The sequence below is a fragment of the Ranitomeya variabilis genome, chromosome 1, assembly GCF_051348905.1.
Source record: "Ranitomeya variabilis isolate aRanVar5 chromosome 1, aRanVar5.hap1, whole genome shotgun sequence".
Taxonomy (NCBI): Eukaryota; Metazoa; Chordata; class Amphibia; order Anura; family Dendrobatidae; genus Ranitomeya; species Ranitomeya variabilis.
The window spans coordinates 222478865-222504485 of record NC_135232.1 but is presented as its reverse complement, the minus strand read 5'-3'; the positions used below and the strand labels follow the sequence as shown (position 1 = coordinate 222504485).

The window sequence follows — 25621 nt, the reverse complement described above, 5'->3', positions numbered from 1 at the left end:
GCCGATATCAGTACTGCCTGCTCTGTGCCCCATCCCCCACAGTGGGGTCTGCAGCCTTCTCCAGCTGAACTGACCTGCAGGGCTCATCTGATCACCTATACAAGATTAGTATGTATGTATGTATATGCTTGTATATGTATGTGTGCATCTGTGTGTATCTATGTGTATGTTTCTATCTGTGTGTGTGTGTGTGTGTGTGTGTGTGTGTGTGTGTGTGTGTGTGTGTGTGTGTGTATCTGTGTATGTACAGTATATGTGTGTATGTATGGTATAGTTGTATGGCTGTGTGTGTATGCATGTACAGTATGTGTGTATCTGTGTATGTGCAATAAATTTGTATGGATATATGGTATATATGTATGTTTATGTGCAAGTACATACAGTATATGTGTATGTATATGTGTGTACGGTATGTGTATATACTGTATGTGTGTATGTACAGTACGTGTATGTGTATATGTTCGGTATATGTGTGTGTATGCATGTAGGGTATATGTATGTATGTACGGTATGTGCATTTGGGTGTATTTTATATGTATGTACGGTATGTGTGTACTATATGTATATAACTGTATCTGTGTATGTACGGTATATGTGTGTGTATCTGTGTGTATGTTCGGTATATGTGTGTACGGCATTTGTGTGAATGTACGGTATATGCATGTGTGTATGTACGGTATGTGTATGTATGACGGTATATGTATGTGTATCTGTGTGTATGTATGGTATATGTATGTGTATTTGTGTGTATGTATGGTATATGTATGTACGGTATGTGTATACTATCTGTGTATATAACTGTATGTGTGTATGCATGTAAGGTGTATGTCTGTGTATGTACGGTATGTGTATCTGTGTGTATGTACGGTGTATGTATGTACAGTATATGCCGGAACAAAAATCATTGTTCTCATCAGCACATCGCCCAGTTAAAACTGCAGATATTCTGCTAAGATGATACTGTATGGGGGACAGATTGATTTACTAGTGATCACTCTGTCCCCAGCCAGTGTAAAGAGGCTGGAAACAAGTGGCGAATGACTTCAATATTGTTGATCACGCTCGTTTAGTGGCCTGAAATCAGCGCATGTAGCTACAACCAAAATGTTTCTGTTGGTGCAATATGTTAGCATTTGGGGCCCCATTTTAAACTTTTGCCTAGGGCCCCACTTTGCCTAAAACCGGCCCTGCTGCTCAGCAGGTCAGGATTGTGATTTCCTTGCTCCGGGGCGACCCTCAAGATTGGGCTTTTGCATTGGCTCCAGGGGATCCTGCGTTGCTCAATGTGGATGCGTTTTTTCTGGCCTTGGGGTTGCTTTATGAGGAACCTCATTTAGAGCTTCAGGCGGAAAAAGCCTTGATGTCCCTATCTCAGGGGCAAGATGAAGTTGAAATATACTGCCAAAAATTCCGTAAATGGTCTGTGCTTACTCAGTGGAATGAGTGCGCCCTGGCGGCGAATTTCAGAGAGGGTCTCTCTGATGCCGTTAAGGATGTTATGGTGGGGTTCCCTGTGCCTGCGGGTCTGAATGAGTCCATGACAATGGCTATCCAGATCGATAGACGTCTGCGGGAGCGCAAACCTGTGCACCATTTGGCGGTGTCTACTGAGAAGACGCCAGAGAATATGCAATGTGATAGAATTCTGTCCAGAAGCGAACGGCAGAATTTTAGACGAAAAAATGGGTTGTGCTTTTATTGTGGTGATTCAACTCATGTTATATCAGCATGCTCTAAGCGTACTAAGAAGCTTGATAAGTCAGTTTCAATTGGCACTTTTCAGTCTAAGTTTATTCTATCTGTGACCCTGATTTGTTCTTTATCATCTATTACCGCGGATGCCTATGTCGACTCTGGCGCCGCTTTGAGTCTTATGGATTGGTCCTTTGCCAAACGCTGTGGGTATGATTTAGAGCCTCTTGAAACTCCTATACCTCTGAAGGGGATTGACTCCACCCCATTGGCTAGTAATAAACCACAATACTGGACACAAGTAACTATGCGAATTAATCCGGATCATCAGGAGATTATTCGCTTTCTTGTGCTGTATAATCTACATGATGTGTTGGTGCTTGGATTGCCATGGCTGCAATCTCATAACCCAGTCCTCGACTGGAACGCTATGTCTGTGTTAAGCTGGGGATGTAAGGGGATGCATGGGGACGTACCTTTGGTTTCCATTTCGTCATCTATTCCCTCTGAGATTCCTGAATTCTTGTCTGACTATCGTGACGTTTTTGAAGAACCTAAGCTTGGTTCATTACCTCCGCACCGGGAGTGCGATTGTGCCATAGATTTGATTCCGGGTAGTAAATACCCTAAGGGTCGTTTATTTAATCTGTCTGTGCCTGAACATGCTGCTATGCGAGAATATATAAAGGAGTCCTTGGAAAAGGGACATATTCGTCCTTCGTCATCTCCCTTAGGAGCCGGTTTTTTCTTTGTGTCTAAGAAAGATGGCTCTTTGAGGCCGTGTATTGATTATCGGCTTTTGAATAAAATCACGGTTAAATATCAATATCCGTTGCCACTGCTGACTGATTTGTTTGCTCGCATAAAGGGGGCCAAGTGGTTCTCTAAGATAGATCTCCGTGGGGCGTATAATTTGGTGCGAATTAAGCAGGGGGATGAGTGGAAAACCGCATTTAATACGCCCGAGGGCCACTTTGAGTATTTGGTGATGCCTTTTGGCCTTTCAAATGCCCCTTCAGTCTTTCAGTCCTTTATGCATGACATTTTCCGTGATTATTTGGATAAATTTATGATCGTGTATCTGGATGATATTCTGATTTTTTCGGATGACTGGGACTCTCATGTCCAGCAGGTCAGGAGGGTTTTTCAGGTTTTGCGGTCTAATTCCTTGTGTGTGAAGGGTTCTAAGTGCGTTTTTGGGGTTCAAAAGATTTCCTTCTTGGGATACATTTTTTCCCCCTCTTCCATCGAGATGGATCCTGTCAAGGTTCGGGCTATTTGTGATTGGACGCAACCCTCTTCTCTTAAGAGTCTTCAGAAATTTTTGGGCTTTGCTAACTTTTATCGTCGATTTATTGCTGGTTTTTCTGATGTTGTTAAACCATTGACTGATTTGACTAAGAAGGGTGCTGATGTTGCTGATTGGTCCCCTGCTGCTGTGGAGGCCTTTCGGGAGCTTAAGCGCCGCTTTTCTTCCGCCCCTGTGTTGCGTCAGCCTGATGTTGCTCTTCCTTTTCAGGTTGAGGTCGACGCTTCTGAAATCGGAGCTGGGGCGGTTTTGTCGCAAAGAAGTTCCGACTGCTCCGTGATGAAACCTTGTGCTTTTTTTTCTCGTAAATTTTCGCCCGCCGAGCGGAATTATGATATTGGGAATCGGGAGCTTTTGGCCATGAAGTGGGCTTTTGAGGAGTGGCGTCATTGGCTTGAGGGGGCTAGACATCAGGTGGTGGTATTGACCGACCACAAAAATTTAATTTATCTTGAGTCCGCCAGACGCCTGAATCCTAGACAGGCGCGCTGGTCGTTGTTTTTCTCTCGGTTTAATTTTGTGGTGTCATACCTACCGGGTTCTAAGAATGTTAAGGCTGATGCCCTTTCTAGGAGTTTTGAGCCTGACTCCCCTGGTAATTCTGAACCTACAGGTATCCTTAAGGATGGAGTGATATTGTCTGCCGTTTCTCCAGACCTGCGGCGGGCCTTGCAGGATTTTCAGGCGGATAGACCTGATCGTTGCCCACCTGGTAGACTGTTTGTTCCTGATGATTGGACCAGTAAAGTCATTTCTGAGGTTCATTCTTCTGCGTTGGCAGGTCATCCTGGAATCTTTGGTACCAGGGATTTGGTGGCAAGGTCCTTCTGGTGGCCTTCCCTGTCACGAGATGTACGAGGCTTTGTGCAGTCTTGTGACGTTTGTGCTCGGGCCAAGCCTTGTTGTTCTCGGGCTAGTGGATTGTTGTTGCCCTTGCCTATCCCGAAGAGGCCTTGGACGCACATCTCGATGGATTTTATTTCGGATCTTCCTGTTTCTCAGAAGATGTCTGTCATCTGGGTGGTGTGTGACCGTTTCTCTAAGATGGTCCATTTGGTTCCCCTGCCTAAGTTGCCTTCTTCTTCCGAGTTGGTTCCTCTGTTTTTTCAAAATGTGGTTCGTTTGCATGGTATTCCGGAGAATATCGTTTCTGACAGAGGAACCCAATTCGTGTCTAGATTTTGGCGGGCATTCTGTGCTAGGATGGGCATAGATTTGTCTTTCTCGTCTGCTTTCCATCCTCAGACTAATGGCCAGACCGAGCGGACGAATCAGACTTTGGAGACATATTTGAGGTGTTTTGTGTCTGCAGATCAGGATGATTGGGTTGCTTTTTTGCCTTTAGCGGAGTTTGCCCTCAATAATCGGGCCAGCTCTGCCACCTTGGTGTCTCCTTTTTTCTGTAATTCGGGGTTTCATCCTCGATTTTCCTCCGGTCAGGTGGAATCTTCGGATTGTCCTGGAGTGGATGCTGTGGTGGAGAGTTTGCATCAGATTTGGGGGCAGGTGGTGGACAATTTGAAGTTGTCCCAGGAGAAGACTCAGCTTTTTGCCAACCGCCGGCGTCGGGTTGGTCCTCGGCTTTGTGTCGGGGACTTGGTGTGGTTGTCTTCTCGTTTTGTCCCTATGAGGGTTTCTTCTCCCAAGTTTAAGCCTCGGTTCATCGGCCCGTACAAGATATTGGAGATTCTTAACCCTGTGTCCTTCCGTTTGAACCTCCCTGCATCTTTTTCTATTCATAATGTTTTTCATCGGTCATTGTTGCGCAGGTATGAGGTACCGGTTGTGCCTTCCGTTGAGCCTCCTGCTCCGGTGTTGGTTGAGGGCGAGTTGGAGTACGTTGTGGAAAAAATCTTGGACTCCCGTGTTTCCAGACGGAAACTCCAGTATCTGGTCAAATGGAAGGGATACGGTCAGGAGGATAATTCTTGGGTGACTGCCTCTGATGTTCATGCCTCCGATCTGGTCCGTGCTTTTCATAGGGCTCATCCTGATCGCCCTGGTGGTTCTGGTGAGGGTTCGGTGCCCCCTCCTTGAGGGGGGGGGGTACTGTTGTGAAATTGGATTTTGGGCTCCCCCGGTGGCCACTGGTGGAATTGAACTTGTGTGCATCATCCCCTCTGTTCACCTGTTCCCATCAGGATGTGGGAGTCGCTATTTAACCTTGCTCCTCTGTCACTTCCATGCCGGTCAACATTGTAATCAGAAGCCTTTCTGTGCATGTTCCTGCTACCAGACAACTTCCAGCTAAGTCGGACTTTTGTCCTTGTTTGTTTTTTGCATTTTGTTCCAGTTCACAGCTGCAGTTTCGTTTCTGTGTCTGGAAAGCTCTTGTGATCTGAAATTGCCACTCTGATGTTATGAGTTAATACTAGAGTCTTAAAGTAATTTCAGGATGGTGTATTGATAGGGTTTTCAGCTGACCATGAAAGTACCCTTTCTGTCTTCCTGCTATCTAGTAAGCGGACCTCGATTTTGCTAAACCTATTTTCATACTACGTTTGTCATTTTCATCTTAAATCACCGCCAATATATGTGGGGGCCTCTGTCTGCCTTTCGGGGAAATTTCTCTAGAGGTGAGCCAGGACTATATTTTCCTCTGCCAGGATTAGTTAGTCCTCCGGCCGGCGCTGGGCGTCTAGGGATAAAACGCAGGCTACGCTACCCGGCTACTGTTAGTTGTGCGGCAGGTTTAGTTCATGGTCAGTTTAAGTTTCCATCCTTCCAAGAGCTAGTTCCTATGTATGCTGGGCTATGTTCTCTTGCCATTGAGAACCCTAACAGCCCCCATTAATTATAAATAGCCACTTTTCCCACCTAATAAATATATAAATGAATTAGCCCTGTACTCTTTCCCCTAATTCAATACCAGTCACTGCATCCTCAACGGCCCCCACTATGTACCTCCCGCTCCCTCGATTCATTAAATTGACAATTCATGTCCTCTTTCTCTCCCACCCCACCCTCTAATTCATTATTAACTTCTCTCCCCTCTCATTCAATACATTTACTCTCCCTCACTCTCAATTTATCATTATTTGCTGCCTCACCCCAATTCATAATTATTTGTGGTCCCCCACCCTTAATTAATCATTTACTGTCCCCATCCACCAGTCTCAATACATCATTTACTCCCCCACCCTCAAAATTCTTCATTATTTGCTCTCCCCCAAGTCATCATTTGCGCTCCCCACCCCCAACCATCAATTCATCATTTGCTGTCTCCCGTCACCCACCCTCACTTCATCGTGTGCAGTCCTTTTCCCCCACTCACTTCATCATTTGCAGTCCGATCTCCCCCACTCACTTCATCATGTGCAGTTCCCCTACCTTCATTTGCAGCCCCTTTCCCCACTCACTTTATCATGTACAATCTCCTTACCCCACTCACTTCATGATTTGCAGCCTTCTTCCCCCACTCACTTCATCATGTGCAGCTCCCTCCCCCACTCAATTCATGATTTGCAGTCCCCCTCCCCCACTCACTTTATCATGTGCAGTCCCCCTCACTCTTAATTATTTGCTGTCCCCCTCCACCACTCAAATTATCATTTGCAGTCCCCCTTCCCCCTCTCATTTATTCACTTACAGTCTCCCTCTTCTCTATTTATCATTTGCAGTCTCCCACCCCTCAACCACTTCATCATTTTCAGTCCCCCTCCCCACAACTTCATCATTTGCAGCCCCCCTCCCCCCACTTCATCATTTGCAGAAGTTGCAAAGAAAAAAAAATGTTTTTCATACTTACATCACAGATGAACAGATGATCCCCTGCAGGCGCAGCTCTGCTTCAGGCATCCTCGCACATGTCATCAAGTCCAGAGAAGGCAGATGGGGCAGAAGCTGCGCAGCCGTCAAGGTTAAATGGTCGTGGAGCTCCGAGAAAGCTCCCAGGCCCCAGCGCCGACATGTGCACCATAGCGCACAGCACTTTAGTGTACGATGGGGCCCAGTGAGCAGAAGCACAAGAGGTGGGCCTGGGTCCTCTTCTGTACTTCTGCTCACCGGGCCCCATACAGCAGTAAGGGCATTAATGCCCTAATGGCGGCCCTGCCTGTGTGTGTGCATGCAAGTAATCTAATGTGAATGTATTAATATACTCACCTACCGCTGCTCTCTCCAGTGTCCAGGGCCGTTATTCTCCACTTCTCAGTGACATCCCTTCAGGCTGTCCGGGTCACACTGAGGCTCTATAGGCTTTCAATGTAAAAAAGACTTCCGGATCAAGCATGGAGTGAGCCTGATGGTCACAATTGTGGTCATGTCACTGAGAAGAGGAGCAGAACGGTGCTGGACAGTGGAAAAAGAGGCAGTAGGTGAGTATATTAACACTCACGCTACATTACATACACACACATTTAATTAATAAAAAACTTAATTGGAGTCCTTCTTTAAGCTCAAAATGGCCTGGTTATTATTGTTTGAAATATACTTCAAAAAATTTCAATGGAAAACAGCACAAAAATAAATTGTACAGTATGAACAAAAAAAGGATTGTGAAAGTGCTCATGATTTCCCTTATTTCCCTTTAAAAAAACAAACAATAATGCTCTTCTTTTGTGAGCCTTAGTGCTAAAACTGAACATATTCCTGTTAATATTTCAATATAAACAACTTGGGTCTTTTTCAATCCACTGTGTAAACTAAGTTTTGTCAAATCTGCCATCTGCTTCCCCCGTCTACTGTGTATCCTGTTTGCGACATTACATGCAATATTTGCAAGGCAAACCTATTCTCAATGGCACTTGCTGCAGCACAGAATAAGTTACCATATGTTCACGGAAAGGGCTTTTATATATGTACCCTGTTAGTAAAAAAATGCCCTTAATACATTAGATATGTGGACACTTTCAATTCTGATTTTGTTGGTGCTGGTTTTAATCATAACTGAGACCTAAGGGTGGTAAATGTTCCAGGTCAGCCTGCATGTACAACGCTGCAGTTTGAAGATTAACTTTAAAAAAAATCACAAAAAAACAAGGTGAAGTAAAACAAATAGATCAATTTTTCTGCAATGCAGATAATATTGTCAAAATGCTGTATTTATTATCCATTCCATTAGTAGCACCAACATTTTTTGCAGCGATTTCAACTTATGAGAGATATGTGCAAGACAACAATTATCAGTTTAGGGTAAATCGGCTGAATTACAAAGCGAGGCGGTTATATCGAGAATAAACTTTTTTTTCTTGTTCATTTAAGTGTTTATAGTTAAAAAGGCATGGAAACCTTTTCACAGTGCAATCTTTTACCATTTCTGTTATATAACTCATGGCTGTGTTTTCGCCTTTATCCAAATGTTAAATATTTTTTTCCTTTTAAACCAAAACAAATTGAGGCGTTTATCTTTTTAAATTGAAGATAATCTATCATTTCGATCAAAGTGCCTGTAGTTTAGCTAGTTGGTTAAAGGATATAATTTACATAAAAATATGAAAAATTCAGTAATTTATCAATAATACCATACTATCGTCCAGAGCTAAATTCACAGTTCTGCTATTTGCTATTTATTAATCATAGAATTATTGAATGTTAGAGTTGGCAGAAACCTCCAAGGTCATCTTGTCCAACCCCTGCTCAATGCAGGATTCACTAAACCAGCTCAGACAGATGTATGTCCAGCCTCTGTCTGAAAACTTCCATTGAAGGAGAGCTCGCTACCTCTCGTGGCAGCCTGTTCCATTAATTGATCACCCTCACTGTCAAAAAGTTTTTTCTAATACACTACTATTCAAAAGTTTAGGGTCACTTAGAAATGTCCTTATTTTTTAAAGAAAAGCACAGTTCTTTTCTCCAATGAAGCTAACATTAAATGATTCAGAAATACACTCTATACATTGTTAATATGGTAAATGACTATTCTAGCTGCAAAAGTCTGGTTTGTAATGCAATATCTTCATAGGTGTATAGAGGCCCATTTCCAACAACAATCATCACTCCACTATTCTTACTGTACTTTGTGTTTGTTAACTGTGTAAGAAGACTAATGGATGGTTAGAATACCCTTGTGCAAGTATTAGCACAGCTGAAAACAGGTTGGCTGATTAGAGAAACTATAAACCTGACCTTCCTTTGAGCTAGTTGAGAATCTGGAGCATTACATTTGTTGGTTCCATTAAACTCTCAAAATGGCCAGAAAAAAAGAACTTTCATGTGAACTGCGAGAAATTGCCAAGAAACTGAAGATTTCCTACAACAGGCACTAACCAGAGTAGAAAGAGAAGTGGGAGGCCCCGCTGCACAACTGAGCAACAAGACAAGTACATTAGAGTCTGTAGTTTGAGAAATCGACGCCTCACAGGTCCTCAACTGCCAGCTTCATTAAATAGTACACGCCAAACGCCAGTGTCAACGTCTACAGTGAAGAGGCGACTCCGGGATGCTGGCCTTCAGGGCAGAGTGGCAAAGAAAGAGCCATATCTGAGACTGGCTAATAAAAGGAAAAGATTCATATGGGCAAAACAACAGACATTGGACAGAGGAAAATTGGAAAAAAGTGTTATGGACAGACGAATCCAAGTTTGAGGTGTTTGGATCACACAGAACATTTGTGAGACGCAGAACTGAAAAGATGCTAGAAGAGTTCCTGACGCCATCTGTCATGCATAGTTGCTTTGGTGCTGGTAAAGTGGGAGATTTGTACAAGGTAAAAGGGATATTGAATAAGGAAGGCTATCACTCCATTTTGCAATGCCATGCCATACCCTGTGGACAGCGCTTGATTGGAGCCAATTTCATTCTACAACAGGACAATGACCCAAAGCACACTTCCAAATTATGCAAGAACTATTTAGGGAAGAAGCAGGCAGCTGGTATTCTATCTGTAATGGAGTGGCCAGCGCAGTCATCAGATCTCAACCCCATTGAGCTGTTGTGGGAGCAGCTTGACCGTATGGTACGCAAAAAGTGCCCATCAAGCCAAACTAACTTGTGAGAGGGGCTTCTGGAAGCATGGGGGGAAATTTCTCCAGATTATCACAGCAAATTATCCGCTAGAATGCCAAAGGTCTGCAATGCTGGAATTGCTGCAAAGGGAGCATTCTTTGATGAAATCAAAGTTTGAAGGAGAAAATTATTATTTCAAATAAAAACCTTTTTTTCTAACCTTGTCAATGTCTGGACTAGATTTTAAATTAATTTGGCAACTCATTTGATTAATAAAAGTATGAGTATCATGGAAAACACAAAATTGTTTGGGTTACCCTAAGCTTTTCAACGGTAGTGTATCTAACCTCTATCTTCTCTCTTTTAGTTTCATTCCATTGCTTCTCGTGTTTCCATGTGAGAATAAGGATGATCCTTTTACACTGTGACATCTCTTCAGATATTTGTAGACAGGTATTAAGTCTCCTCTTAACCTTCATTTTTGCAAGTTTAACATTTCCAGATCTTTTAAAGGGAACCTGACACCCCCAAAATTGAAGATGAGCTAAGCCCACCAGCATCAGGGGCTTATCTACAGCATTCTGTAATGCTGTAGATAAGCCCCCGATGTATCACGAAAGATGAGAAAAAGAGGTTAGATTATACTCACCTGAGGGGGCGGTCCAGCGCCCAATGGGAGTCGCGATCCGGTCCGGGGCCTCCTATCTTGATAGGATGACGTCCTCTTCTTGTCTTCACGCTGCAGCTATGGCGCAGGCGTACTTTGTCTGCCCTGTTGAGGGCAGAGCAAAGTACTGCAGTGCGCAGGTGTCGGGCCTCTCTGACCTTTCCCGGGGCCTGCGCACTGCAGTACTTTGCTCTGCCCTCAACAGGGCAGACAAAGTACGCCTGCGCCGGAGCCGCAGCGTGAATACAAGAAGAGGACGTCATCGTAAGAAGATGGAAGGCCCCGGACCGCGACGCCCATCGGACCAGACCGCCCCCCAGGTGAGTATATTTTAACCTCTTTTTCTCATCTTTCAGGATACATCGGGGGCTTATCTACCATGATGCCAGTGGGCTTAGCTCATCTTTGATTTTGGGGGTGACAGGTTCCCTTTAATCATTCCTCGTACAACATACTTTGCAGTTCGCTCACTATCCTGGTAGCTCTTCCTTGACCTTGCCCCAGTTTTTCAATGTGTTTTTTAAAATGTAGTGCCCAGAACAGGACACAGTATTCCAGATGAGGCCTGACCAGGGAGGAGTAGAGGGGGATAATTACTTCACGTGGTATAGACTCTATACTTCTCTTAATACATCCTAGAACTGTGTTTGCCTTTTTTGCTGCTGCATCACACTGTTGACTCATGTGCAGTCAGTGATCTATTAGTATACCCAAGTCTTTTTCACACGTGCTGTTGCTTAGTTTTATTCCTCCCATTCTGTAGATGTAATTTTCCTTTTTCTTTCCAAATGTAGAATCTTGCATTTCTCCCTGGTCAAAACCATTCTATTAGTCACTGCCCATTGTTAAAGCTTATCTAGATCCTTCTGAATCCTTTCTCTGTCTTCTCTAGGGTTAGAAATCCCTTCTAGCTATGCATCATCTGCAAATTTGATTAGTTTACCTTCAGTTCCCTTATCAAGATTATTTATAAAAATGTTAAACAATACTGGGTACCCCCACTTGAAACACTCTTCCAATTGAATGTGCAACCATTTATTACCACTCTTTGAATATGATCACTGAGCCAGTTATGAATCCACCTAACCGTAGCATTGTAAATCCCATGCTTGGTAATTTTTTCAATAAGGATAGTATGAGATACTTTTTCAAATGCATTGCTGAAGTAGAGATATACTATATCTACCGCATTTCCCTGATCCACCCAGTCAGTGATTCCATCATAGAAGGAAATAAGAATAGTCTGGCATGACTTGTTTGCGACAAACCCACACTGGCTCTGGTTAATTACTGTATTCTTATCCAAGTACTTGCATACATACTGTTTAATAATTTGTTCAAATATCTTTCCTGATATAGAAGTAAGGCTCACTGGCCTGTAATTTCCTGGCTCCATCTTCTTTCCTTTTCTGAAGATAGGGACAACACTTGCTCTTCTCCAACCTTGTGGAACTTCTCCTGTTCTCCAGGAATTTCCAAAGATTTTGACTAGTGGTTCTGCAACTTCCTCCGCTACCTCTTTAGTACCCTAGGATGTAATTTATCTGGACTAGGATAATACTCTCTCCTGAGATTCGAAGTAAGAATCTCATGGTCAACACACAGTTGCTTTAACCCACTAAGCCACAGGAACATGACCACCTTTCAATGTACATGCAGAAGAAATTTGGAAGCACGTGACTCAAAGAAGCAGGAGGATGAGGAGGCAGTTAGCACCCATATAGCTGAAGAACCGCTACCAGGCTCTCACTCAGGATATCTATGAAGATGTAAATAAAAAAAGTGCTTTGCCCACAAAGAACACTCCAATAAGAAATCAGAAACCTCTTGAAAGGGGGAAAATTAAGCACTGTGGTGAAGAAAAGGAGAGTGTTGGTCGTGGGGGATAACATACTGAGCCCTTATCTGCCGACCGGACATTACCTCACGAGAAGATTCACATGCACAGCACAATTTTCAAACTTGACAAGTAAACCCCTGAATCCTAAAAAAAAATTAAGAGTGTGCACATAACTTTATATAGTTTAGTTACAAATTAGTCAAATGTCCCAATTAGTGGTAAGTAGGGCAAGCAATTAATCTAATTACTCTATTAATTTGCCATCAGCATGCTGCGCGATTTTGATATTTGTCAAAGTCAAATTTATCTCCATGCCCACAGCTGCACCATCATGCCATTGTCTGAGGCAGGGCTGCTGAGATCCTCGCATAAGCAGAGATCAGTTTTTAACCAGGCAATAGGGATGAGTGAACCCGAACTGTAAAGTTCAGGGTTGTACAGGACAGCTGTATCCGGTTCTGAACCCAGAGTTTTTACTGTATGTGCTTTTTACTGTTTGGGTTTGATAGTCTAATAAAGCTTGTTGAAAGGCTGCAGCACAGCCAGTCAACAAGCTTTTAGACTGTGGGCACTTCCAGAGCTAATAAATGGCATGACTGTGATTGGCCTGTATAACGGCTGGATCACGAGTGCCGCCACCATTGTGCTCTCATGAGTGTAGGGATAAGATGCAGCTGGAATGAGGGACAGATCATGACTGCGCACTCTGCAAAAAAAACGCTATGTGTTAGCACTCTGCAACCCATATCTGTGGCATTACTGTGCTAAAAGCTGTTGTGTGTACTCTGCATCTCCTGCCTGTGGGAGTACTGTCCTTTAATCTGCTGTGTGTACTTTGCACCCCTCACCTGTGGAAGTACTATCCTGTAAGTTGCTGTGTGTTCTCTGTACCCCCCCCCCCCACCTGTGGGAGTACTGCCCCATAATCTGCTGTGTGTACTTTGCACTCCTCACCTGTGGGAGTACTATCCTGTAAGTTGCTGTGTGTTCTCTGTACCCCCCCCCCCTGCCTGTGGGAGTACTGCCCTTAAAGTCGCACATTGCCATTAGTAGGCCAAATAAGCAAATTTTCAGGACCGCTTTGTGTTTTTCAGTATATATACCAGCCATCTGATTGACATTTCTAGAGACCAAAAAACAATTCCTCTGTACTGGTGTTTGTTTTTTAATAGTCTGAGAAATAAATAATTGGTATCAGCCGTCTCATTGCCATTTCTATCCTCCAAAAATATTTTTTCTGGACTGGTGTGTGTTTTTTATTAGTCTGGGAAATTAATAATTGGCATCAGCCATGTAGTTGCCATTTCTAGGCCAAATAAATAATTTTTCAGGACTGCTTGGTTTTTTTCTAGTACTGTTACAGATAAATAAAATTAACTCTTCCACCGACTCTTTGCGAGTAGTGTTTAGAAAATCAACTTCCAAAAATGAGGAGAGCATCAAATAAGGTACGTGGCCGTGGTGGTGCTCGTGTAGCTGCTGATGGTGGTGTAACTGATGCAAGGAGAGGATGTGATCATTCTGTACCTGCTACATACCCAAATGCAACACCTTCCTCTGGTGCACGCAAGCAACAGGATGTTATGCGTCCTTTCGTAGGCCTGAATACTGCTGCCCGAATGGTGAGACCACAAGTTGTTGAAAAGGTGTCAGATTGGATGGCTGAGAGTGGTTCCAGTTCCTTTGCATTATCTTCCACCTGTTCCAGCGCAGAATGTACAGTTAGGTCCATATATATTTGGACAGAGACAACATTTTTCTTATTTTGGTTATAGACATTACCACAATGAATTTTAAACAAAACAATTCAGATGCAGTTGAAGTTCAGACTTTCATTTGAGGGTATCCACATTAAAATTGGATGAAGGGTTTAGGAGTTTCAGCTCCTTAACATGTGCCACCCTGTTTTTAAAGGGACCAAAAGTAATTGGACAATTGACTCCAAGGCTATTTCATGGACAGGTGTGGGTAATCCCTTCGTTATGTCATTCTCAATTAAGCAGATAAAAGGTCTGGAGTTGATTTGAAGTGTGGTGCTTGCATTTGGAAGGTTTTGCTGTGAAGTAAACATGCGGTCAAAGGAGCTCTCCATGCAGGTGAAACAAGCCATCCTTAAGCTGCGAAAACAGAAAAAACCCATCCGAGAAATTGCTACAATATTAGGAGTGGCAAAATATACAGTTTGGTACATCCTGAGAAAGAAAGAAAGCACTGGTGAACTCATCAATGCAAAAAGACCTGGGCGCCCACGGAAGACAACAGTGGTGGATGATCGCAGAATAATCTCCATGGTGAAGAGAAACCCCTTCACAACAGCCAACCAAGTGAACAACACTCTCCAGGAGGTCGGCGTATCAATATCCAAATCTACCATAAAGAGAAGACTGCATGAAAGTAAATACAGAGGGTTCACTGCACGGTGCAAGCCAATCATAAGCATCAAGAATAAAAAGGCTAGACTGGAATTTGCTAAAAAACATCTAAAAAAGCCAGCACAGTTCTGGAAGAACATTTTTTGGACAGATGAAACCAAGATCAACCTCTACCAGAATGATGGAAAGAGAAAAGTATGGCGAAGGCGTGGTACAGCTCATGATCCAAAAGCATACCACATCATCTGTAAAACACGGTGGAGGCAGTGTGATGGCTTGGGCATGCATGGCTGCCAGTGGCACTGGGTCACTAGTGTTTATTGATGATGTGACACAGGACAAAAGCAGCCGAATGAATTCTGAGGTATTCAGAGCCATACTGTGTGCTCAGATCCAGCCAAATGCAGCCAAACTGATTGGTCGTCGTTTCATACTAGAGATGGACAATGACCCAAAACATAAAGCCAAAGAAACCCAGGAGTTTATTAAAGCAAAGAAGTGGAATATTCCTGAATGGCCAAGTCAGTCACCTGATCTCAACCCAATTGAGCATGCATTTCACTTGTTAAAGACTAAACTTCAGACAGAAAGGCCCACAAACAAACAGCAGCTGAAAACCACTGCAGTGAAGGCCTGGCAGAGCATCAAAAAGGAGGAAACACAGCGTCTGGTGATGTCCATGAGGTCAAGACTTCAGGCAGTCATTGGCAACAAAGGATTTTCAACCAAATGCTAAAAATGAACATTTTATTTAAAATTATTGAATCTGTCCAATTACTTTTGGTCCCTTTAAAAACAGGGTGGCACATGTTAAGAAGCTGAAACTTCTAAACCCTTCATCCAATTTTAATGTGGATACCCTAAAATGAAAGCTGAAAGTCTGAACTTCAACTGCATCTGAATTGTTTTGTTTAAAATTCATTGTGGTAATGTCTATAACCAAAATAAGAAAAATGTTATCTCTGTCCAAATATATATGGACCTAACTGTACATAGTTGACTCCTGAGGACCATGGTTGTCCGGCTTCAACCTCAATCCCTTACAAGTCAGCCAAGCAATCTGAGCCCCAGTTCACAAAGGAGTCTCTTTTGCTTTTTGATGATTTTTCTGGCTGGGGTTCTATGGCCCATCCATCTGCCCCTTCTACAGAAGTGGAAGAAACTGAGTGCACTGATGCCCAACCACTTATTAGGTTAAAGGATGGTTACGCTGGCTGGCTGGTGGACGCGGTCAGTAGACCATCTCAGCATGTCAGATGATGACGAATCTCAGTTGCCAACTGCAGTGTGCAGACTGGCAAGGAAGGCATGACTGAGGAGTCAGTGGAAGATGTTCCAGTGGGATGATGACCCCACATAGAGTGGAGTCCATGCTTGTGCCGTGCGCAGTTTGGAGGAAGAGGAGGTGGCCACAGCAGCACAGCAAAAGAGGAAGCAGGGTTCAAAGGAATACCGGGCACAGCCATTAGCAAGTACGTCGGCTGCTACTGCCACCGCACCTTCGAATATTCCACCAGTATGGCCAGCACTGATGACACCATCATCAGCGTTACTACATCACTTATATGCCTGCTGGTAAAAGAAAAACATTTTAGGTCATGATGGATGAGGTGGTGGCACAAGAGGAAGACAAGCAGGAAGAGGAACAGAGCCAATTCACATTGTTATCAGGTCTGTCGCATGGCTCTGAGGGTGGATTACTGTCCCAACATGGGCCAAATAGCCAACTATAGAGCCAGGGGACAGTTTAGGAGGATGATGAGGAGGCAGGGGAAGAGGAACAACTGTGTTCACAGCATAGCAGCACTCAGATCAGCTCATGGCCATCACTGGAACGTGGCTGGGGAGGATACAGAGTACCCAGACGATATACTTCCAACCGAGGACAGCTTGTGGTTGTTGTCTCTGGGCAGCCTGACACAAATGAGACAATATATGCTGCAGCGCCTGCAGAATGACTGCCGAGATGCCTGTATTATTTCCAATGCACTACAAGGACAACGTACCATTATTACTTCCGTCACTGGAGAGGGATCGCAAAATGTTTGAATACAAGCACACACTGGTGGAAAAACTACTAATGACTTTCCCACCTGACAAAGGGGTGGGGGGGTGGGGGCTCAGTGGAACAACAAGGCAGAGGAAGTTTTGAACGCAGCTGGGGCACCGCCAGCACCTCGGAAGACAGAGTTAGCATGGCCGAAATGTGACAAAACTTTATGAGGACGCCACAATATCGAACACCATCTGATATGGTTTGTATTAGCAGTAGGCAACGTTATAACAACATAGTGGAAGACTACCTGTCCACACGTCTCCACGTACTAACAGATGGGTCTGGCCCATTTACCTCCTGGGTCTCCAAATTGGACACATGGCCAGAGCTTGCCCTTTATGTCTTGGGGTACTGGCCTGTCCTGTGGCCAGTGTATTGTTAGAACGTTTGTTTAGCATAGCAGGGGGTGTTATCACAGAGAGGCACATCCCCTTGGCCATATCTAACGTGGTAAAGGTAACATTCCTTAAAATGAACCAGGTGTAGATCACATAGCACTTGTCGCACCTTTGGATGACTAGACAACTAAAACTGCTGCACCCAGCCAGTCTTCAACTCTATTTGCCATTCATTTAATTTGGGGTCTCCTCTCTAAATAAAAAAAAAAAAAAAAAGCTGTGTTAGCTACCTCCTCCTCCGCCTCTTCTACCTACATCACGACATCCACATCCTCTACCAGTTAGACCTCTACCCCCTGGTTGTAGCTTTTTATTTTATTTTGGGCTCATTCTATTTCTTTGAAGTCAAAATAAAGTGTTTGATTACTTCTCCCTTGCCTCTTCCACCCATGCCAACAAGTCCACATTTTCCTCCACTTGAACCTACACCTCATGGTTCTACATAGCTAGTTTTAGTTTTGTAAATTGTAGGTTGTTTCAAGTCAGTTACATTTAATAAAAAAGAAGAAAAAAAAAATTACAATGAAAACAGTGTTGGATTACTACTCCCTTGACTCTTTATTTATTTTACTCACTTATATAAAGCCATTATTTACGTCCCCATTAGGGTTCACAAGCTAATTTCCCTATCACTATGTTTTTGGAGTGTGAGAGGAAACCGGATTACCTGAAGGAAACCCATGCAAATAGGAGAAAATACAAACTTCTTTGAATTTACTCCAGAACCCCAGTGCTGCAAAGCAGCAGTGCTAACCACTGAGCCACTGTGCTGCCCTGCCTCTTTCACCTATACAGGTCCTTCTCAAAAAATTAGCGTATAGTGTTAAATTTCATTATTTACCATAATGTAATGATTACAATTAAACTTTCATATATTATAGATTCATTATCCACCAACTGAAATTTGTCAGGTCTTTTATTGTTTTAATACTGATGATTTTGGCCTACAACTCCTGATAACCCAAAAAACCTGTCTCAATAAATTAGCATATCAAGAAAAGGTTCTCTAAATGACCTATTACCCTAATCTTCTGAATCAACTAATTAACTCTAAACACATGCAAAAGATACCTGAGGCTTTTAAAAACTCCCTGCCTGGTTCATTACTCAAAACCCCCATCATGGGTAAGACTAGCGACCTGACAGATGTCAAGAAGGCCATCATTGACACCCTCAAGCAAGAGGGTAAGACCCAGAAAGAAATTTCTCAACAAATAGGCTGTTCCCAGAGTGCTGTATCAAGGCACCTCAATGGTAAGTCTGTTGGAAGGAAACAATGTGGCAGAAAACGCTGTACAACGAGAAGAGGTGACCAGACCCTGAGGAAGATTGTGGAGAAGGACCGATTCCAGACCTTGGGGAACCTGAGGAAGCAGTGGACTGAGTCTGGTGTGGAAAGGCGTGTGCAGGAAATGGGCTACAGGTGCCGCATTCCCCAGGTAAAGCCACTTTTGAACCATAAACAGCGGCAGAAGCGCCTGACCTGGGCTACAGAGAAGCAGCACTGGACTGTTGCTAAGTGGTCCCAAGTACTTTTTTCTGATGAAAGCATGTCATTCGGAAATCAAGGTGCCAGAGTCTGGAGGAAGACTGGGGAGAAGGAAATGCCAAAATGCCTGAAGTCCAGTGTCAAGTACCCACAGTCAGTGATGGTGTGGGGTGCCATGTCAGCTGCTGGTGTTGGTCCACTGTGTTTCATCAAGGGCAGGGTCAATGCAGCTAGCTATCAGGAGATTTTGGAGCACTTCATGCTTCCATCGGCTGAAATGCTTTATGGAGATGAAGATTTCATTTTTCAGCACGACCTGGCACCTGCTCACAGTGCCAAAACCACTGGTAAATGGTTTACTGACCATGGTATTACTGTGCTCAATTGGCCTGCCAACTCTCCTGACCTGAACCCCATAGAGAATCTGTGGGATATTGTGAAGAGAAAGTTGAGAGACACAAGACCCAACACTCTGGATGAGCTTAAGGCCGCTATTGAAGCATCCTGGGCCTCCATAACATCTCAGCAGTGTCACAGGCTGATTGCCTCCATGCCACGCCGCATTGAAGCAGTGATTTCTGCCAAAGGATTCCCGACAAAGTATTGAGTGCATAACTGAACATTATTATTTGATGGTTTTTTTGTTTGTTATTAAAAAACACTTTTATTTGATTGGACGGGTGAAATATGCTAATTTATTGAGACAGGTTTTTTGGGTTATCAGGAGTTGTAGGCCAAAATCATCAGTATTAAAACAATAAAAGACCTGACAAATTTCAGTTGGTGGATAATGAATCTATAATATATGAAAGTTTAATTGTAATCATTACATTATGGTAAATAATGAAATTTAACACTATATGCTAATTTTTTGAGAAGGACCTGTACTGCCATGTTCACCTCCTTCTCCACTTGGACTTGTTCCTCCTGGTTCAAAATTCATATTTTTTATTTCTACTCTGCTTAGCGTAGGAATAGTACTCATCTGTAGTGAAGGACAATATTAGGTTTTGTGTGTGCATAGTTTTACAAAAACACTGTGTGTACTCCATATTCCACAGAGACCACAAATTGAAAGAAATATTGCCAGAACAACCACTTCTCTCCTATAAACAGCCTCCTAACTTAAGGAATCTCCTGGTCAGAAGTGTCCTCTCATCACCATCAGTGACGGGCACATTCCCATGTAGCAATAAAAAATGCAAAACTTGTACCCACATATTACCAACAAATATAGTCTGCGTACCAAACACAAATCAGGACTATAAGGTCAAGGGTTCCTTTTCATGTACATCCTCCAACATGGTGTACATGACAATGTACAAGGTGCCCTGGAAGTATCTACATTGGGAAAACCATGCAAAGACTACAAACTAGGATGAATCTACACAGACACACTATCAGGAATGAAATGGACACGCCTGTGGGAAAACATTTCTCTGGACTTGGACACAGTATGACAGATTTAAAAGTCTTAATACTAAAAGGTAATTTTAAGGACCACAGGGAAAGAAATATTTGGGAATTCAAACGAATGCAGATGTTGAAATTCTTTGACACTAGAGGTACCTTCACACTAAGCGACTTTGCAGCGAGAACGACGATGATCCGTGACGTTGCAGCGTCCTGGATAGCGATCTCTTTGTGTTTGACACGCAGCAGCGATCTGGATCCCGCTGTGATATCGCTGGTCGGAGCTAGAAATCCAGAACTTTATTTAGTCGCTGATCACCCACTGTCATCGCTGGATCGGTTTGTGTGAAACATTCAGTGCAGGAAGCTCTGAGCAGCAGCGCGTAACCCTGTGGACGCCGGGGGACGTGATCAGAATGTGAGTATAGTGTTTTTTCAACGATGCCGAACTCGTTCCCCTGATCGTTGGTCGCAGGAGAGAGCTGTCTGTGTGACAGCTCCCCAGCGACCTAAACAGCGACGCTGCAGCGATCGGCTCGTTGTCTATATCGCTGCAGCGTCGCTGAGTGTGACGGTACCTTAGGACTCAATTTAACACCTGGATTTATGAGTCACTACATGGATACAATTCACACCTCCACCAGACAGACTCCAGATAACTAAGAACATTATTCCCACTGCCTCTCCATTTGTAAGAAAATGCCTAAGGCTACTGTTCACATTTGCGGTGTGCGCCGCAGCGTCGCCGCATGCGTCATGCGCCCCTATATTTAACATGGGGGCGCATGGACATGCGTCGCACTTCCGTTTTGCGCCGCATGCGTCCCTGCGGCGCCCGCGTCTGGGCGCAGAGGACGCAGCAAGTTGCATTTTTGCTGCGTCAAAAATCAATGAAAAAAAGGACGCATGCGGCGCAAAACGCAGCGTTGTGCATGCGTTTTTGTTTGCGTTGTGGCGCCAACGCTGCGGCGCACAACGCAAATGTGAACGTAGCCTAATTTGATTTCCTTGGCTTATCTATGGACTCATCACATTTCCCACCCCCTGAACAAATGTCCTAATGTAGTATTCCTTAAATGTTGTGCTTTTTTCTTATCAATCTATTTGTAATTTTGCCTGAAGGAGCCTTTGTGCTCTGAAAGCTTGCAAGCATTTTATTTTTTGGCTAGCCAATAAAGGTATCACTCCGAGAATACTTTTGTCATCATTGGGCAGGAAAGTATTCACATCAATTTTTCTGGCTAACACGGTACCACAATATAATTTGTTATTGTATATCATGTGTGTACTCTAACTCTGCCTGTGGGGGTACTGTGGGCCTTTGTTTGGGTGTCAAATTTGTTATCAGCTTATGTGGGATTAGGGTATGTGCACACGTCCGGATTTCTTGCAGAAATTTCCTGAAGAAAACCGGAAATTTTCTGCAAGAAATCCGCATTTTTTTTTGCGTTTTTTTTAGCATTTTGCAAGCATAATTAGCTTGCAGAATGCTAAAGTTTTCCAAGCGATCTGTAGCATCGCTTGGAAAACTGACTGACAGGTTGGTCACACTTGTCAAACATACTGTTTGGCAAGTGTGACCAACTTTTTACTATAGATGCAGCCTATGCAGCATCTATAGTAAAAGATAGAATGTTTAAAAATAAAAAAAAGGTTATACTCACCCTCTGCAGCCTCCGTTCTTATAGATGCCGGTGTGGTTCAGGGCCTTCGGTGACGTCACGGCTTGTGATTGGTCGCGAGCGGTCACATGAGCGGTCACGCGACCAATCACAAGACAGTGACGTCACCGCAGGTCCTGAACCACACCATCTATAGGAACAGAAGCGGCAGCATGCAGCGGTGAGAGGCGGGAACACTCCGGGGACATCGAAGGTGAGTATATGACTATTTTTTATTTTCTTTTTTTTCGACCAATTATATGGTGCCCAGTGCGTGGAGGAGAGTCTCCTCTCCTCCACCCTGGGTACCAACCGCACATAATCTGCTTACTTCCCGCATGGTGGGCACAGCCCCGTGCGGGAAGTAAGCAGATCAATGCACTCCTAGGTGTGCGGAATCCCCGCAATTCCGCATTTTTAATGAACATGTTGCTTTTTTTTCCGCGATGCGATTTTTTTGCGGAAAAAATCGCAACATTTGCACAAAAAATGCGGAATACACTGTAAATAATAGGAGGCATAGGTTAGCGTTTTTTTTGCGTTTTTATAGCGAAAAAAACGCGAAAAATCCTGAACGTGTGCACATGGCCTAACTGTGAAAACATGCTCTGTGGGTGCAATTTTTAACTGGACTGCTGTTAGAAATTCTCGCTGCCGACCGCCAACTCGATCCAAGATCGTACTACAAGAATTTGTAACATGCTACTGGAGCAGATATTTTGGAGCTCTAGGGCTATTGTGCCCCATGCCCTGTGGGTTAAATGTGTAAGCTGCTTCTGTAGTGGTACTGTGCCCCATGCTCGGTGGGTGAAATTTTTAACTGGACTGAAAATAGCCTCAGTCTTTGTGAGGGCACTTACATTTTTTGTTATTAATTTACTTCCTATTTTACCATGATTGCTACAGTGACTGAATCGCTTTAAATTGAATGTGTCAGCAGGATTGTGCTCAGTAAACTACAGACATTGTCAGGTTGGCGCTGTTATACTGATTAAAATGATGATATAATCAGTGTTAGGCCGGCCTCACACTCAGCATATGTAAATACGGTCCGTTTTTTACAGCCGTAATACGCAGAAAAGTCCCCAAAATAGTGATCCGTATGTCATCCATAGGCAGGGTGTGTCAGCGTATTTTGCGCATGGCATCCTCTGTATGTAATCCGTATGGCATCCGTACTGCGATATTTTCTCGCAGGCTTGCAAAACCGACATCTAATGGATTTATGTGCTCAAATGTTCGTTAAAACATATATACAGTATATATGTCATTGAGACATATATATATATATATATATATATATATATATATATATTCTGTATTTATATTTAATTCAGCGCGATATATGTGAAAAGCCGGTAATTCAATTGCCGGCTTTTCATTTCTCCTTCCCAAACCCGACAGGATATGAGACATGGTTTACGTACAGTAAACCAAGTCATATCCCCCTTTTTTTTTTGCATATTCCACACTACTAATGTTAGTAGTGTGTATGTGCAAAATTTGGTTGCTGTAGCTGCTAAAATAAAGGGTTAAATGGCGGAAAAAAATTGGCGTGGGCTCCCGCGCAATTTTCTCCGCCAGAGTGGTAAAGCCAGTGACTGAGGGCAGATATTAATAGCCTAGAGAGGGTCCATGGTTATTGGCCCCCCCTGGCTACAAACATCTGCCCCCAGCCACCCCAGAAAAGGCACATCTGGAAGATGCGCCTATTCTGGCACTTGGCCACTCTCTTCCCACTCCCGTGTAGCGGTGGGATATGGGGTAATGAAGGGTTAATGCCACCTTGCTATTGTAAGGTGACATTAAGCCAGATTAATAATGGAGAGGCGTCAATTATGACACCTATCCATTATTAATCCAATTGTATGAAAGGGTTAAAAAACCACATTATTACAAAGTATTTTAATGAAATAAACACACAGGTTGTTTTAATATTTTATTGCTCTCTCAATCCACCTGAAGACCCTCGCTCTGAAAAATAATAAACCAACAATATACATACCTTCAGATGATCCGTCACGTCCCATGAAGTAAATCCATCTGAAGGGGTTAAATCATTTTACAGCCAGGAGCTGTGCTAAAGCACTCGCTCGTGCCTGTAAACCCCCGGGTACTGAAAGGAAAGCAGGATGACCTGTAGTTACCTTGAGTTGCGGTGATGCGCCCTCTGCTGGATGTCCTCATATGAACTCGAGCGTGGGAACTTTTCCAAGGCTCCAGTTCATGAGGACATCCAGCAGAGGGCGCATCACCGCGACTCAAGGTAAGTACAGATCATCCTGCTTTCCTTTCAGTACCCGGGGGTTTAGCACAGCTCCTGGCTGTAAAATGATTTAACCCCTTCAGATGGATTTACTTCGTGGCACGTGACAGATCATCTGAAGGTATGTATATTGTTGGTTTATTATTTTTCAGAGCGAGGGTCTTCAGGTGGATTGAGAGAGCAATAAAATATTAAAACAACCTGTGTGTTTATTTCATTAAAATACTTTTTAATAATGTGTGTTTTTTTTAACCCTTTCATACAATTGGATTAATAATGGATAGGTGTCATAATTGACGCCTCTCCATTATTAATCTGGCTTAATGTCACCTTACAATAGCAAGGTGACATTAACCATTCATTACCCCATATCCCACCGCTACACGGGAGTGGGAAGAGAGAGGCCAAGTGCCAAAATAGGCGCATCTTCCAGATGTGCCTTTTCTGGGGTGGCTGGGGGCAGATGTTTGTTTCCAGGGGGGGCCAATAACCATGGACCCTCTCTAGGCTATTAATATCTGCCCTCAGTCACTGGCTTTACCACTCTGGCGGAGAAAATTGCGCGGGAGCCCATGCCAATTTTTTCCGCGATTTAACCCTTTAATTTATTAGCTAGAGCGCCCAAATTTTGCACATACACACTACTAACATTAGTAGTGTGGAATATGCAAAAAAAAAAAAAAAAAAAAAGGGATATGAGATGGTTTACTGTATGTAAACCATGTCTCATATCATGTCGGGTTTGTGAAGGAGAAATGAAAAGCCGGCAATTGAATTACCGGCTTTTCACTAACACCGCTGCGTATTTCTCGCAAGTCACACTGCTGGTCTGTGTGGAATCCGTATTTTTCTCGCCCTCAGACTTTCATTGGCGATTTTTTTGCGCAATACGGTGACAAAGGCAGCATGCTTCGACTTTCTACGGCCGTATATTACGGATGCGTAATATACGGCAGATAGGAGCTGGGCCATAGAGAATCATTGGGCCGTGTGTAATGCGTATTTTACGGACGTAGTTTATGCGCTCATACGTCCGTAAAACTCGCTAGGGTGAGGCCGGCCTTAGAAGTTTGCAGCTAATGATATGCCCATGCACCGCGACAGGACTGTAGGAAGTCTTATCTTCCTGCGCTAAACGACAGCAGCCCCCACTTTATCATAATTTGTTGTCCTCCACACTTATTTGCTGTACCCCACCCTTCATTCATAATTATTTGCTCTCCCCACTACCAAATTAATTTCATCGTTTATTCTCCCAGTCCATCATTCCTCCCAAGTCCATTTAATTCATTTTATTAAAAAGTTTTTCATATTTACCTATCATACGATTCCCTGCAGCCCCACTTCTCCTGTCGAACGTACATGCTGGCATGTACGCAATATCATTGTGTGCGCCGTCCCCAGAGGCTGGGAGACTCCCTAGGAGCTGCACGGCTGTGAGCTCCAAGAAGCCTCCCTGCAGCGGCGCACAATACACTGGGGCCCGGTGAGCAAAAGCACAAGAACATATCTTTACTGCTACCCGCCAGACACCATAGAGCAGTAATGCCCAGATGGCGGCTCTGGTGGTAGG

The 25621-nt window shown here is 43.7% G+C and overlaps 1 protein-coding gene across 3 annotated transcripts in view; it reads left to right on the top strand.

Moving 5' to 3' along the window:
* Positions 1–25621, top strand: part of MORN3 (MORN repeat containing 3) — a 76107-nt gene that overhangs the window by 36327 nt on the left and 14159 nt on the right. The window contains exons 6-7 of one of the 3 annotated variants that reach the window (XM_077293019.1): positions 10254–10339; positions 11913–13621. The exons of the other annotated variants lie outside the window; for them this stretch is intronic. Of the exons in view, the coding sequence (XP_077149134.1) occupies positions 10254–10286 (33 nt within the window). The 3' untranslated portion in view covers positions 10287–10339; positions 11913–13621. Of the gene's footprint in view, positions 1–10253; positions 10340–11912; positions 13622–25621 lie in introns of those variants that run through there. 3 annotated transcript variants of the gene reach the window in all.